General features: G+C 39.3%; 1 protein-coding gene across 5 annotated transcripts in view; it reads right to left on the bottom strand.

Moving 5' to 3' along the window:
• The window catches only part of Scai (suppressor of cancer cell invasion), a 120,202-nt gene that overhangs the window by 32,641 nt on the left and 73,256 nt on the right, over positions 1-14,305 (bottom strand). For all 5 annotated transcript variants that reach the window (XR_003835591.2, XM_085834946.1, XM_021149052.3 and 2 more), the window contains 7 exons: positions 10,058-10,154; positions 9,005-9,103; positions 8,717-8,869; positions 4,551-4,652; positions 4,076-4,177; positions 3,137-3,215; positions 480-579 (listed from right to left, as the gene is read on the bottom strand). Coding sequence is in view for 4 of the 5 variants with exons in the window: in XM_085834946.1 (XP_085691072.1) it covers positions 480-579; positions 3,137-3,215; positions 4,076-4,177; positions 4,551-4,652; positions 8,717-8,869; positions 9,005-9,103; positions 10,058-10,154 (732 nt within the window). In the remaining variant the exon portion in view is untranslated. The remainder of the gene's footprint in view (positions 1-479; positions 580-3,136; positions 3,216-4,075; positions 4,178-4,550; positions 4,653-8,716; positions 8,870-9,004; positions 9,104-10,057; positions 10,155-14,305) is intronic.

Below are 14,305 nucleotides of genomic sequence, written 5' to 3'. Positions count from 1 at the left end.
ATAAATTTTTATTTTCTAAACAAGTAATTTAAAACTAAGGTGAGTAACAGTATCACATTTGGCTTGGGAACCTTTTAACTATGACATAAATAATTTGAAACATACACAGGCCTGCTTTTCAGTATGAAAAGTCGAGATTTTTTTTAATTTATTTTTTTATTAGGTATTTTCCTCGTTTACATTTTCAATGCTATCCCAAAAGTCCCCCATACCCACCCCCTGAAAAGTCGAGATTTAATACAAAGTATTATTATATAAGCTCACTGCTAATGAAAAGCAGACTTTTGTCTTTCAACTAGAGGAATTCTAAAGATTGCTCTGTGCTAGAAAAAGTACAAGCTTTCACACAAGAACACAAATAAGTGCTAGCAACAGTAGTCTACGGGAACCTGTGTAGTAGGAAATTAAGTTCCCATTTCTCTTTAATATTTTAAGAGAATTTTGATCCCTAGAATCAAAACAGACACTAGAATACATACCAGTGCATTTCCTTGTGAGACTGATTTCGTTTGTGGATAGCATCTCCATTGATAATGTCCCGGTTACTATTAGTAAGTACACCTCCAAAGTCATAAGGACCTAAAAGAACAAAGGGAAGAAACCTAGAATTCAATTGGAGGGTAACACCAAGTGATCTAATGCCCAGGTTCAAGAGCATCAGTGAATCTCCCTTTGACAGAATCACAAAGCATTATCTTTAAATTTAACATTTTACTATAATGAAATAATTAGATGATCTCAGCACATTGCCTTCAATGTTTTAAAAAAAACACTAAATTGTTTACTAGCTTTTCAAATATAATATATTGAGAAACAAAATAAGAATCTATAGCCAGGCATGGTGGCACATGCCTTTAATTCCAGCACTCAGGAGGCAGAGGCAGGTAGATCTCTGAGTTAGAGGCCAGCCTGGTCTACACCGTGAACTCCAGAATAGCCAGGGTTACACAGAAAGACTCTGTCTCAAAAAATTCCACCAAACAAAAATCATGAAACAAATAAACAGACAAAACCTCCAGCAACAACAACAAAAACAATAATCTATAGCAACCCATTAATTTGGGTGGTAAAAAGGGATGGAGACCTGGATGTTTAAAATAACATTTATAGGATATTTGAGAGGAGTCATGGTGTGGACCCAGTATTGGCGGTGTAGCCAGAAGCCAGAGGCCTCAAACCAGACCAATGATTCCTTGTGACGAACACTTACAAGTAAAGCTGCATGGGCAAAGGGGCACACTATGTGACAGACTGACACACTACAGCTTCCGGGAGCATTCTGTGTGACACACTGTGACACACCACAGTTTCCAGGGCACACTGTGTGACACATTGTGACACATCACAGTTTCCAGGGGCACACTGTGTGACACACTGTGACACACCAGAGCTTCCAGGGGTATACTGTGTGACACACCAGAGCTTCCAGGGGCATACTGTGTGACACACTGTGACACACCACAGCTTCCGAGGGCATACTGTGTGACAGACTGTGACACACCACAGCTTCTGAGGGCATACTGTGTGACAGACTGTGACACACCAGAGCTTCCAGGGAAAGAGTTTTGTTTTGTTTTGGGGGAGAGGTTGCAAGGGTAGAGGGCAGATACAGAGGATGGGAAAATGAGTGGGACTGGAGTACGTCATGTGAAATTCACAAAGAATCAATAAAAAGTTAAACTAAACTAAAGTTTACATTGCAAATAATATTTCAATCTCTGGTTATAAAGAAAGCTGATTAACTGCAAACTGAAATCTCCCTCTTTCTATTTAAACATGCATATTTAGTATATGATATATATTCATTATCTATCTATCTATCCATCCATCCAGGTCTTATCATGTTGCTTAGGCTGGTTTTGAGCTCCTAGGTTTAAGTGATCCTCCTGCTTTAGCATTCTGAGTAGCTGGCACTATAGGGATACACTATAACATCTGATCCAGTAAAGATAATTTTAAATTAACTGTTAAGTGAAAAATTTGAAGAAAAATTAGAATTAACTTGAAAATTCTGATTAACAAAACTTCATTTTCATGAAATATTCTATCAAATTCCAGTACATAAAAAATTCATTATTCTACTATCATGTAAACTTTTAAAATGTTGATTTACATGTTAGCTTTTCCCAATTGGTCATAAGAGTTATGTAACTCTTGTCTAAGTTGAACAGTGATTGTGAGATGTTCAGAAAAGTTCTGAGAGAAATTTAGTTTATTACCTATACTAATTACAAAAAGGAAAATAAGAAGCCAAAAGTCTAATGTGAAAACCCAGAATAGTTGTCTTAGTAACCTGTTTTCAGATAAGAAATACTTAAATATAAGTAAAGTCACTAACATTAAATAAGAAGTAAGGCAGTTACTCATGCAGTTGTCTTCTCCCTCCCTTACACATGCCTGTAAGTGCTCCACTATACCCCAACCCCTCGGGTCACAGCTGGATTACAGACCCTTAAAAAACCACTGCAACGTAAAGACTATAGCGATTTGCTTTGTTTTGTTTTAACTGTAACATTTTACTACTTTGTAGGTCATGCAAGGAAGATGGTAGGTCATGCATTTTATAAAGGAATGCCAATTGCCACAGACAAATGAGGAGGAAAATGTTGAAAATGTTAAACTATTTTTCTCCAAAGACTTAAGTCCTTCATTTACATCTGAGTTGTTCATCTAGTCTGAACAAATTCTGGGCTTGTATATTCTGATAGTTTAGGGTTTTACTCTGAAGCAGCATCCCAATACTGCATGGACTGAATCTGTAGTAACAAAATAAAAAGGACTGAAAATAAAATTATAACAAGGACTTGAACTTTCATAGTTACAAAAGTACACTGATTTCTACAAAGACTTTCAGCCATAATATATAAATCTACATTCGATACATTTGATAAATATGATAGTGAAATGTGCATTAGACATAAATATTGTGTCAAGATTTTTGGGCTTCAAGGAATAATAAATGAGTAGAGAGAATTAACCAGATTCTTTCCAACAATGTCACTAAACAAACAGACCAGGTTTTAAATTTAAAAGCTTTTTTAGGAAGCTTGAGGTGGTCTCTGGGCTGTGGGCCATTGTCTTGTAGAAAACAGATAATTCAAGCCCTGCTCACAGTGGGAGCATTCCTTTATTGTACCTTCACCATCAGAACGACCTGTGGGGAAAACGCCAGTGGCTGACAGGTAAATCAGAAGCACACTATTGGCAGGCAGCTCCTGAAATGAAAGAAAACCACATACACAAAACCAGACAGGAAAAACAAGAGTTGTATTTAATATTCAGTTCAATTTAAGCCTGTGGGGGAACACTGATGTCTTTTAACACACTACTGTTATCATGTTTCCATTTGTTCCAACTTAAAATCACATGGCAAAGATTTACTCTAATCTATACTGCATAACTGTCCCCAGAGCTGTGAACACATTTTCTACTTGCAACTCCCCATCTGTTAGAGAATGTTCTCTGGAAATATAAAATGGAGGGAGAAAGGTCTCCATTGGTGATAAAGAAGGCAAACTCTCTTCTATGCCTTCCTTCCTAATTCCTATCATCTTTTTCCTTTTTTTTTTTTTTTTTTTTTTTCTCTTGAGGCTGTATAAAGCTCACACTGGCCTCAACTTTGATGTGTATTTATATACCCTGGTTGTCCTTGAACACCCTAGTGTGTGGCCCAAGAGATCCTCTAACACCTGTCCAAAGTCAGGATTACAGGCATTTACCACATCCTTCTATCAGATAGTCACAATGTCTCACTGAGCTGCCTGAGCACATGAATGCTACACATCCTGTTCTTGTTTTTCAGTTTTGCATTGAGTGTTAAGCCCAAAACTGTTTAGCAATAAAAATCTAGATAGGAGAGAATAATCAATCAGAGACAGTCTCTGATTGATGTTAAATATAAATTATTTCACATCATAAGCAGCTACAATTCCTCAAATTGCAAGGGTTAGAAGGACTACCGGAACAACACTTGTATATGTTCATACATTACTAAACACTTTAAGTCAGGCATCAGAAGAGTGACCAAGTCCATCCTGAGCACACTCTTCCCACTACAGAAAGAGGTCATACAAACCTTAAAAGATGCTGCTAAAAATGTATACAGTTGGCTGAAGGTCGGTTTGTAGAGTAGATACTTGTGGGGGTTTTCTCGTCTGGTGGGCTTGTCAGCTGGCTCCTATGGTAACATGCCAAAATCGACACATGAAATGACATATAAGTGGTATGTGACAGCTGAGTGTCCGAATTTCTTATCCTATCAAATACCCTAATTTTATTCAGTGTCTCTGATTGTGCTTATCAACTGTGTCTTATCAAGAGAGTTGTTTTTATTTATTTATTTATTTATTTATTTATTTATTTATTTTTTGTCACAGATCTTATAATGTAGCTCAGGCAGGCATCTAGCTTTCAATAATTCTACTGTTTGGCTGTCTAGTGTGCCTTACGGGTGTGAGGCCCCCATGGCTGGGCTGAGAGAGTCCTTTATTTACTCCAGTGCCCCTAACAGAAGCAGAAGTGGTAAGAATTACCAGTCAGGCAATGATCACCTGTATTCCTGGCTTATTCATCTGGGAAGCTAAATTCATAGGCTCCCTCTCCAAGGCTTGCAACATCCGGAACATGTCAACAGTTAATTCGCTGAATTTGACCTGAAAGAAAAACATACTTGGTCATTTATGGAATAAGCAGAACTTCTGGTCTTTGACTGCATTATTACTCTTGACTTTCAAGTATATTTAATAACAGCTGATTTTAAAATATACATGTGTACATACAAACAAACATTCATTTTTAAAATAGAAGTTACATTCCCCTTCCCTTTCCTCCCTCCAATCCTTCCCATGTACTACCTGCCTTGATCCATCTTGAAATCATGGTCTCTTTTTCTTTTCTTTTTTCTTTTTGGTTTTTTTGAGACAGGGTCTCTCTGTATATCCCTCGCTGTCCTGGAACTCACTCTGTAGACCATGCTGGCTTCGAACTAAGAAATCCGCCTGCCTCCCAAGTGCTAGGATTAAAGGCGTGCGCCACCACTGCCCAGCGGTCTTTTACTTTAATTATTATTGGGATGTCTGTGTGAGTATGTGTGTATGCACCTAAATATCTAAATACAACCTGCTTAGTTCACTTATACGTATATGACTTCACAGCTGACTCCTTGGTATAGGGTAACCGATTGGGGGTATATTCCTATTTCTCCCACTGTCAGCTTTCTTTAGTTGCCTATAGTTCTTTGTCTATGGATGGGTTGTTGTTGTTTTTGTTTGCTTGAGACAGGTTTTTATCATGTATCTTTAGCCTATGTAGAATTGCTATATAGACTACAATGGCCTTGAACTCAAGAGATCTCCTTGCCTCTACTTTCCAAGTTAGGGATTAAAGGCCTGAACAACCATGCCTAGAGACAGCTCATATTTTATTCTTTGACATTTAATTACAAGACTTTCAAAAGGCAAATGTGACAAAAGATTTATGCAGTGACACCCCAATGCTCACTGTCTACTTCGTGTAATTAACAGTGCTTAGGTTTCTCAATAACTTGTGAATTTGCTCAAGTAGTCTTTAGAAAGCAACAAAAGTTACAAAAAGCACAGCCCTACAAATCATGGTAACAACTGCTTAAGCTGAGCAATGTCTGGATTCATACTTTATAATCTCCTTAGTGTTCTGGCACTATACAGTATTTAAGAGTGCACTTTCTTTGTTTTCAATAATACTTTTATAGAGGACCTAGGAACATGTAATGGCAGAATAAAGAAGAGGTTTATAAAATAAAATAGAAATGCTTTTAGTTATGGGAGTTGTTCAGAAAGATTATTTCCTTGGAGTTTCCCAACTGTTCCTTAGACTGGGCATGGTGGCTTACATCTTTAATTCCAACACTTGGGAGGCAAAAGCAGGTGGCTCTCTTTGAGTTTGAGGTCAGCCTGGTCTACAAAGAGAGTTCCAGGATGGCTAGGCTACATAGAGAGAGACCCAGTCTCAAAAATCAAAATGAAAATGTACCTCATTTGCCACGCTCTCCGGTAGAGTCAGCTTGACAGGCTGAGGCTTAGAAGCTACTCACAAGGCAAAAGAGTTTCACAGAAACTCACTCCTGGAGTCTGGCGTTCTCTCTAACCCATACATTAATTTTCCATTCCCGAGTTAGTCTAGTATATGGATCCATGTGCTCTCTTAGTATTATCCTATTATAAGTGCCTTTTAAGATTGAATTCTGACATAGCTAAAGCCTTGGCCAGTGTTCCAACAGTCCTAGAACGTCCTTGAGCAAGACCGTGGGCTTGAAATTTAGTAAGAATGTTGCTATTCAAAATAGCCTCTGGTACTACACTATCACTTTGAATAAAAGCTAAGTCACTCCCCTAGACAGGAATTTACCATCACTAAGGAAGAAGGAAGTTTCAGACCGAAGGAGAAACCAGAATAGATACTTAGAACTATAGCGGAGTTACAACCATACACACGATTTACAATGGCCTAAGGGGAAGGTGGATTATACAATAGACTAAAATAGGAACTATGGCAAGGGCACGAAGGCCTTGACCCTGGCTTCTAAGATTAAGTGAATCTTAGGTGGAGCCCTTGTTGATCCCAGTTGTTAACAATGAATTCTATCCCAGGTGGTTCCTGTTAGACCTTCTGTGTTTGCATTCCTCTGTTTTTTGTAAGAATCCAGTAACCTCTTTGTACCTTTCGAGTGTGTCACCCAACTTCCTTATTGTCTTCTGTATAAAAAGTTTGATGCTCGATTTGACAAATTACATTCAGATTCTACACAACCTCTCCTGTGTGTATCTGTCTGTCAATTCATCCGATGCTTTGCCCACCCGAGACTAGAGACCCGTTCCATGCAGACCAAGGGGCCCAGAGGGTCTGGGGCACTCATTCAAACATAAATTGCTAGGGATCAGGACCATGGGCCTCATGCATGCTAGGCAAGTGCTCTCCCACTGAGCTACCAGAATTCCATTTAGTATCTCTCTTAGCAGATCAGCAAAACTCACATTTTCCTCACATAAAAATTTCACAGGAAAAAAAATTAAAAATGTATAAAACAAGTCATCAATTCAGGTATTTTTGAAGATATTTAACATTTCAACACACTGAATTCCCAATAGTGTGATGTCTACCACCCAGTATTTCAACACAACAGCATGAAGCAAGCTTGTCTAGATCAGAGCAAGGAGATAATCCCTGGCTATGTGTCCTGTTACTGTCAAAGAGGATGTAACTGACACCATGTGATCCAGGACAGAACCAATGCAGTAGTTTCATGCATTCCTCTTCCAATTTGTTTGTAGCCCAAGATGGCCTCAACACCTACTTCTGCCTTCCAAGGGCTGTGATTATAGGCACAGCACCTGGCTCTTTTTGAATTCTAAGAAATAAGCTCTACAGACACTGGAACTACAGACTGTAATTTTCCTGTTTTTTAGTTTGCTAGTTTTGTTTGTCTTGTTTTTAAAACCAGGGTATTTCTGGGCATGGTGGCAACACTTAGGAGGTAAATGAAGGCAGATCTCAGTGAGTTCAAGGCTAGCCTGGTCTACAAAGTGAGATCCAGGACAGGCAGCGCTATATAGTGAGATACTGTATATGTATATATGCAATGTCATAATGAAACCTATTACTTTGTATGACAGCTAAAAAATAAAAAACAATTTAAAAAATGACCTCAAAATGCAGCCCTCACTAGCCCCACCCTTTGCCAGTGTCCTGTGCACTTGGGAAAAGATCACCTTCCTGACTTTTTCTGCTGCTTCTTGTTCTCTCCAGCCCACCCAGTGTAGCGTTTTACAAGTGCCCCATCCTCCCAGGGAACCAGGCCTGCAGACAGTAGTACCATTGCTACTTTTGCTTACTCTGGACAACTTCCTACGTTAGTTTTTGTTGTTTTTCAAGACAGGGTTTCCTGTATAGCCCCAGCTATCCTGGGACTTACTCTGTAGACCAGGCTGGCTTCAAACTTACCGAGAGCCACCTGCCTCTGTCTCCTGAGTCCTGGGATTAAAGGTGTGTACCACAACTGCCTGGCTTTTACTGCTGTTCTTTTTTTTTTTTTTCCCTGAGTTTTCAAGACAGGGTTTCTCTGTGTAGCCATGGCTGTCCTGGAACTCACTCTGTAGACCAGGCTGGTCTCAAATTCAGAAATTCGCTTGCCTCTGCCTCCCAAGTGATGGGATTAAAGACATGCGCCACCACTGCCCGGCTTTAACTGTTGTTCTTAACCACAGCACTTTGTCAGAAAAAAACATCCCATTATCTCTCAGACTAGCTCAAATCCCTTCATGCCAAACATCAGAACATTACACTTCTCTTTTGCTACATCTGTTGAAGTGATATTATCTCAGTAGTTATTTTTGTTAATATTTTTATAGGTAAACAGAAAGCTTTATTAGTGAAGACACTTTGTCTTTTTTTTGTTTATACAAGCACACACTCCCTGGAGACATGACTGATAATTCATAAATACTGATTGGGCTAGGGATATAGATTTAGCTCAGTGGCAAATTAATATACTAATAATCATCTTTCCATGTCATTAACATTGTTTCTAAAACAATTACAGATATATATGAACATGGCATAATTGACTTGACCATTCCTCACAGATGTAAGGAACTCTACAAAGGGAAAAAAAAATCCACGGATGATCAAAACAAACTTTTTTAAAGTAAATTTTAAGCATAAATCTTTCACAGTTCTTTACCTGATTATTACAATTACCAATAATGAGTGCATCAGCCAGAGACAACTGTCCCACAATCATGCCTTGCTCCAGCAAGGGGGCTCCTGTCTCAGCGAGACGATTGGATGTGATAACAATAGTGTTATCATCATTTAACACCATCACAGGGTCTGCCTGAAGAAAAAAGAAGCACATTAATGTAACACAGAATATCACTTCTTGTTCTTCTCAAAGTTACACACATACAATAAACACAGCATAGTCACTTGCCTACCTACGACGGTGATAAGCTTTCTCTCAAGAAATTACCTCAATGAATGCTGCTACCTCTTGAAGCACCAGGTTCCACTCGACTTGATCTTCAGTATTAAAGCGATGAGTATAATCTTCAATTTCATCAGACAATTCCTGGTATTAGAAATTCCACAAAGAAAAGAGTCTATTAATAACATTCATAATAAGGCTAGCAAGACGGCTCAGAAGGTAACTGTATCTACCACCTAGCCTGACAACCTAAGTTCTGACAATCTAAGTTCAATCTATGAAACCCAAATAGCAAAGGGAGAGAATCAATTCCTACATGTTATTTTCTGGTCCTGACACCTGTGCATGAATTACACACACATACAATAAATAAATGAATATAAAAATTATAATCTTCATAAAAACTAGCTATATTGTAATACTCCTGACAGAAAGTAATGGAATTATGTTTGATCAGTATCAATATCCAGTCCAAATTATAACAGAAAACAAAGAATGAAAACCACAGATTTGCTTCAAAATAAAAAAAATAAATTAGAATGATGCACCGCAAATAAAAACCTTATAAAAGTCTATTCCCTACTTGGTGTTATATCGGCAATTAACTTATCAACAGAATTGCCTGAGAAACAAACTCATAAATGTTAACACACAAAAACTACTCCCTTCCATTATATCACATTGTGTTTTGGAAATAATCTAATTAGCAGCTAAGGATAGACGATCATAGCAGAATATATATCTCCTTCCAATAGGCTTGTGAAAATTAGGACATAGTTGAGTCAAATGTATCAAGAAGTATACCATCGGGCTAGAACTGATGGCTCATATATGTAAGCACTCAAGATTGAGGCAGGAGGATTGACAAGAATTTACAGATAGCCTGGGTCAGAGATCCACCTGTCTCTGCCTCCCAAGTGCTGGGATTAAAAGCATGCAGTGTCACGTCTGGTTGGGCTACAGTTATTTTAAAGTACATTTATAATCAGCATAGGAGAGACTGATTCATGGGGATTACAAATCCAAGGTCAGCCTGGGTTATATAACAAGACCCGTCTTCAAACAAAACAAAACAAAACAGAACAAAACACTATTTACCTTTACCAGGTCTTTCACAACGTCCATTTTGTTAAGAAGAAGGCAAACTACTATAAATCTTGCGTAGTATCGGAGTTTCTTGACAACCAACTCAGGCCTGCAGTGGACAGAAACAGAGCTCAGTCATGATATTAAAATGGAAAACATGCTGTAAAAGAACTCTAGCCAGCTCAAGCATGGCCAACATGGTTCTATCAGGCCTCACGTTCTTCCCCATTCCCTCTGCCTTGCTAAAAACCATTAGATTACCTTCTTAAAGCTAGTTGCCAAGATCTATTCCCTTATTTGGCCATGTCCTTCTTTGAGGATGAATACCAAGGTCCAGCTATCAAAGTATCAAAGTCCAGCAATCAAAAGCCCCCCTTGGCTCATCTACAACTAAAATCAAATACCTCATCCTAAAATGGGGTTTCCCATTACCTTTATAAACCATCATTTTCTTATGGGTTATGCCTATCTCCTCTCTATCCAGAGGCAGTCCTTTGTCCCCATCTAGGACAAAAATCCCTACCCCCTCTCCCTTGTTCTCTTCAACTTTTTCCACATCCTCTATCTCCTGTGTTCTTCTCTTACTTCCCACCCTTTTTCCCTCTGGAGCAAATAAATCTCCTTTTGTGCTGAGATCTTGGTCTCCGGTCCTGAGCAATACTGATCCTTCCATGCTGTTCTGACTTTTTCTACTTTTAAATGATTTTTAAAATGTCATGATTATTAGAAAAGTGATAAAAATTTCCACATATTGTACAAAGCTCAAGTCCAAGTGGATCAAGGACCTCCACAGAAAGGAAAGTGGTGAAAAGCTTTGAGCACATGGGCACAGGGGAAAAGTTCCTGGACAGAATACCAAAAAAATTATGCTCTAAGATCAAGAATTGACAAATGAAACTTCATTAAATTGCAAAGCTTCTGTAAGGTGAAGGACACTATCAATAGGACAAAACAGCAACCAACATATTGGGAAAAGATCTTTACCAACCCTCCAGCCAATATATACAAAGAACTCAAGAAGTTAGACTATAGAGAACCAAATAACCCTATTAAAAAATGGGGTACAGAGCTAAACAAAGAATTCTCAACTGAGGAATACCGAATGGCTGAAAAGCACCTAAACAAAAAATGTTCAACATCCTTAGTCATCAGGGAAATGTAAATCAAAACAACCCTGAGATTCCACCTCACACCAGTCAGAATGGCTAAGATCAAAAACTCAGGTGACAGCAGATGCTGGTGAGGATGTGAAGAAAGAGGAACACTCCTCCATTGCTGAAGGGATTGCGAGCTGGTACAACCACTCTGGAAATCAGTTTGGCAGTTGCTCAGAAAATTGGACATAGTACTACCCGTGGACCCATCAATAACACTCTTGGGCATATACCCAGAATATGCTGCAACAATGTACTAAGGGTACATGCTCCACTATGTTCATAGCAGTCTTATTTATAATAACCAGAAGCTGGAAAGAACCCAGATGTCCATCAACAGAGGAATGGATATAGAAAATGTGGTACATTTACACAGGAAGTACTCCTCAGCTATTAAAAACAATGACTTCATGAAATTCTTAGGCAAACTAGAAAATATCCTGAGTGATGTAACCCAATCACAAAAGAACACACATGGTATGCACTCACTGATAAGTGGATATTAGTGGAGGAGTTCAGAATACCCAATTCACAGACTATATGAAGCTCAAGAAGAAGAAAGACCAAAGTGTGGATACTTATACAGAGGTGGATGCTCTCAGTCAACCATTGGACTGAGCACAGGGTCCCCAATGGAGGATCCAAGGAGCTGAAATGGGTTGCAGCCCCATAGAAGGAGCAACAATACAAACCTACCAGCACCCCCAGAGCTTCCAGGGACTAAACCACCAACCAAAGAGTACACATGGAGGGACCCCTGGCTCCAGTCACATATGTAGCAGATGATGGCCTAGTCGGTCATCAATGGAAGGAGAGGCCCTTGGTCCTGTGAAGGCTCTACGCTCCAGCGTAGGGGAATGCCAGGGTCAGGAAGCTGGAGTGGGTGGGTTGGTGATCAGGGGGAGGAGGAGGGAATAGGGGGTATTTCTGAGGGCAAACCAGGAAAGGGGATAACATTTGAAATGTAAATAAAGAAAATATCCAATAAAAAACAAAATAGAAAAGGAAAAAAACAATTCCCCATAAACCATACAGCCTTTGCTTGGCAGGGTAGCACATGCCTGTAATTCCATGACTCAGCAGGGATAGGCAGGAGGATAAGGGGTTCAAGTACTGAGTTTAAGGGCAGCCTGGGATACAAGAGACTTTCTCAAAAAAAAAAAAAAAAATCAAAACCAGATAGTCTTTTAAATATTTTTTTACACACTGATTAAATTATCATTCTATATTCAAATCACTCATTCATTCACTCACTCATTCATTCATCCATCCATTTAACAAGCATCTACTGTTTAAAATCAATGCACAAAAAACAATGTCATATTGGGGACTAGAGAGATGGCTCAGTAGTTAAGAGAACTTGATTCTCTTCCAGTATCCACATAGTTCATAATAATCTGTAACTTAAGTTCTAGGAGACCCACCATATTTTGACCTCCTTGGGCACAGAGCATGCATGTGGTACACATACACTCATATATTTAAAATAATTTTAAATTTAAAAACTAAGAAACAGTAACATGATACTAAAAGACAATGATTAAAAACATCCCTTCTTCACAGACCTTACAAATGGAATCGTAATTTAAATACAGACTAGTTAAGTAGATATACAGAACAATTGAATAAATATAATTGGGGGGAAACAGATGCCATTTGAGTCCTAGTCTGATTTGAATCTGTCGTGTCCCCATAAGCTCCCATTTTTGAATCTTTGGTCGCCAGCTAGTAGTGGTTTTGGAAGGCATAAGGAAGTAGGTCCTTGGAGGTAGGTTTTAAGGTTCACTGGGCAGGCCTCACTTCTGCCTCAATGAGAAAAGTGCTTAACTCCAGTTTGAAAGAGGAGCCATTATGCTGCATTGTTAAAAATAAATTTCCATTTACTCTAAGAGCTGAGTTGCTGTTCTTATGACTGTTTCCTAGAGCCTGTCCTGTTCCAACCAATGACCTTCATTCAGCACTCTGACCCTTTGATCCTCCTTAGCCCTCCCTAATTACAAGGTGGATTTTTTTCTTTTTTGAGATTTTTCTGTATTTCCTTATTGTCCCAGCTTCTCTCTTCTGTAAACCTGCTTTGTAACTACTTGCGATTTTACTCCTTAAAAGGGGGCCAAGAAATAGCCCTGGGCTGCTCTCTTTAGCTGGACTCAGGAGAAAGAAGCTGGCCTGCTCACCTTCCCCAAAAGTCAACCTTGCTTCAAATCTGGCTCAAAATTGTGGGAGTGATCTTTATTATCAACCAGTAGGATTTACATTTTCTGGAGCTCCCAGTGAGATTCAGACTGCTCACCCAAATTATATATATATATATATTTTTTTTGGTTTTTCGAGACAGCGTTTCTCTGTGTAGCCCTGGCTGTCCTGGCACTCACTTTGTAGACCAGGCTGGCCTCGAACTCAGAAATCCGCCTGTCTCTGCCTCCTGAGTGCTGGGATTAAAGGCGTGGGCCACCACGCCCGGCTCCCAAATTCTAAAGTTGGACCTTCCTCTGGGTCTTTCGGGCTGAGGGGCCTGACCTCAGGAGGCATACACCTTGACAAGTTCCAAGGTTCCAGGTGTGCGTTCAGTTTCAGACTAGGACTATCAGCGTGAACTACCATGATGACAAGAGACACAAACATCTACAGAGGCCTTCCTGGTAAGTCATAGTCTGGTCTGTGGAGATCTTGATCTGGGACATGGGGGAATTTGATGGAACTCAAATATTCTCCTGTCCAGGGTCTGGCTTTATGTTTCATTTATCTTGTCTTCATATGTTTTGTCTTTATAAGTCTTGTCTCTGGTTTCATTTTTACTGTCTCCATTTTGTCTTTTGTACTTTCTGTGTTAATTGGTTTATCTTGGACTTGGGGCAACTGAACTGACAGACAGTATCGGTGATAAGACTAGCAAGTCTAATAACCCTTTATCTTGTGTCTAAAGAATATTTGGGGGGCTGGGGAGATGGCTCAGCGGTTAAGAGCACTGACTGCTCTTCCAAAGGTCCTGAGTTCAAATCTCAGCAACCACATGGTGGCTCACAACCACCCATAATGAGATCTGACGCCCTCTTCTGGTGTGTCTGAAGACAGCAACAGTGTGTACTTAGATATAATAATAAAATAA

Source organism: Mus caroli, unplaced genomic scaffold, assembly GCF_978045245.1.
Source record: "Mus caroli unplaced genomic scaffold, Mus_caroli_1 scaffold_2, whole genome shotgun sequence".
Taxonomy (NCBI): domain Eukaryota; kingdom Metazoa; phylum Chordata; class Mammalia; order Rodentia; family Muridae; genus Mus; species Mus caroli.
The sequence above is the reverse complement of the archived record's forward strand: the minus strand, read 5'-3'. Positions and strand labels throughout refer to the sequence as shown.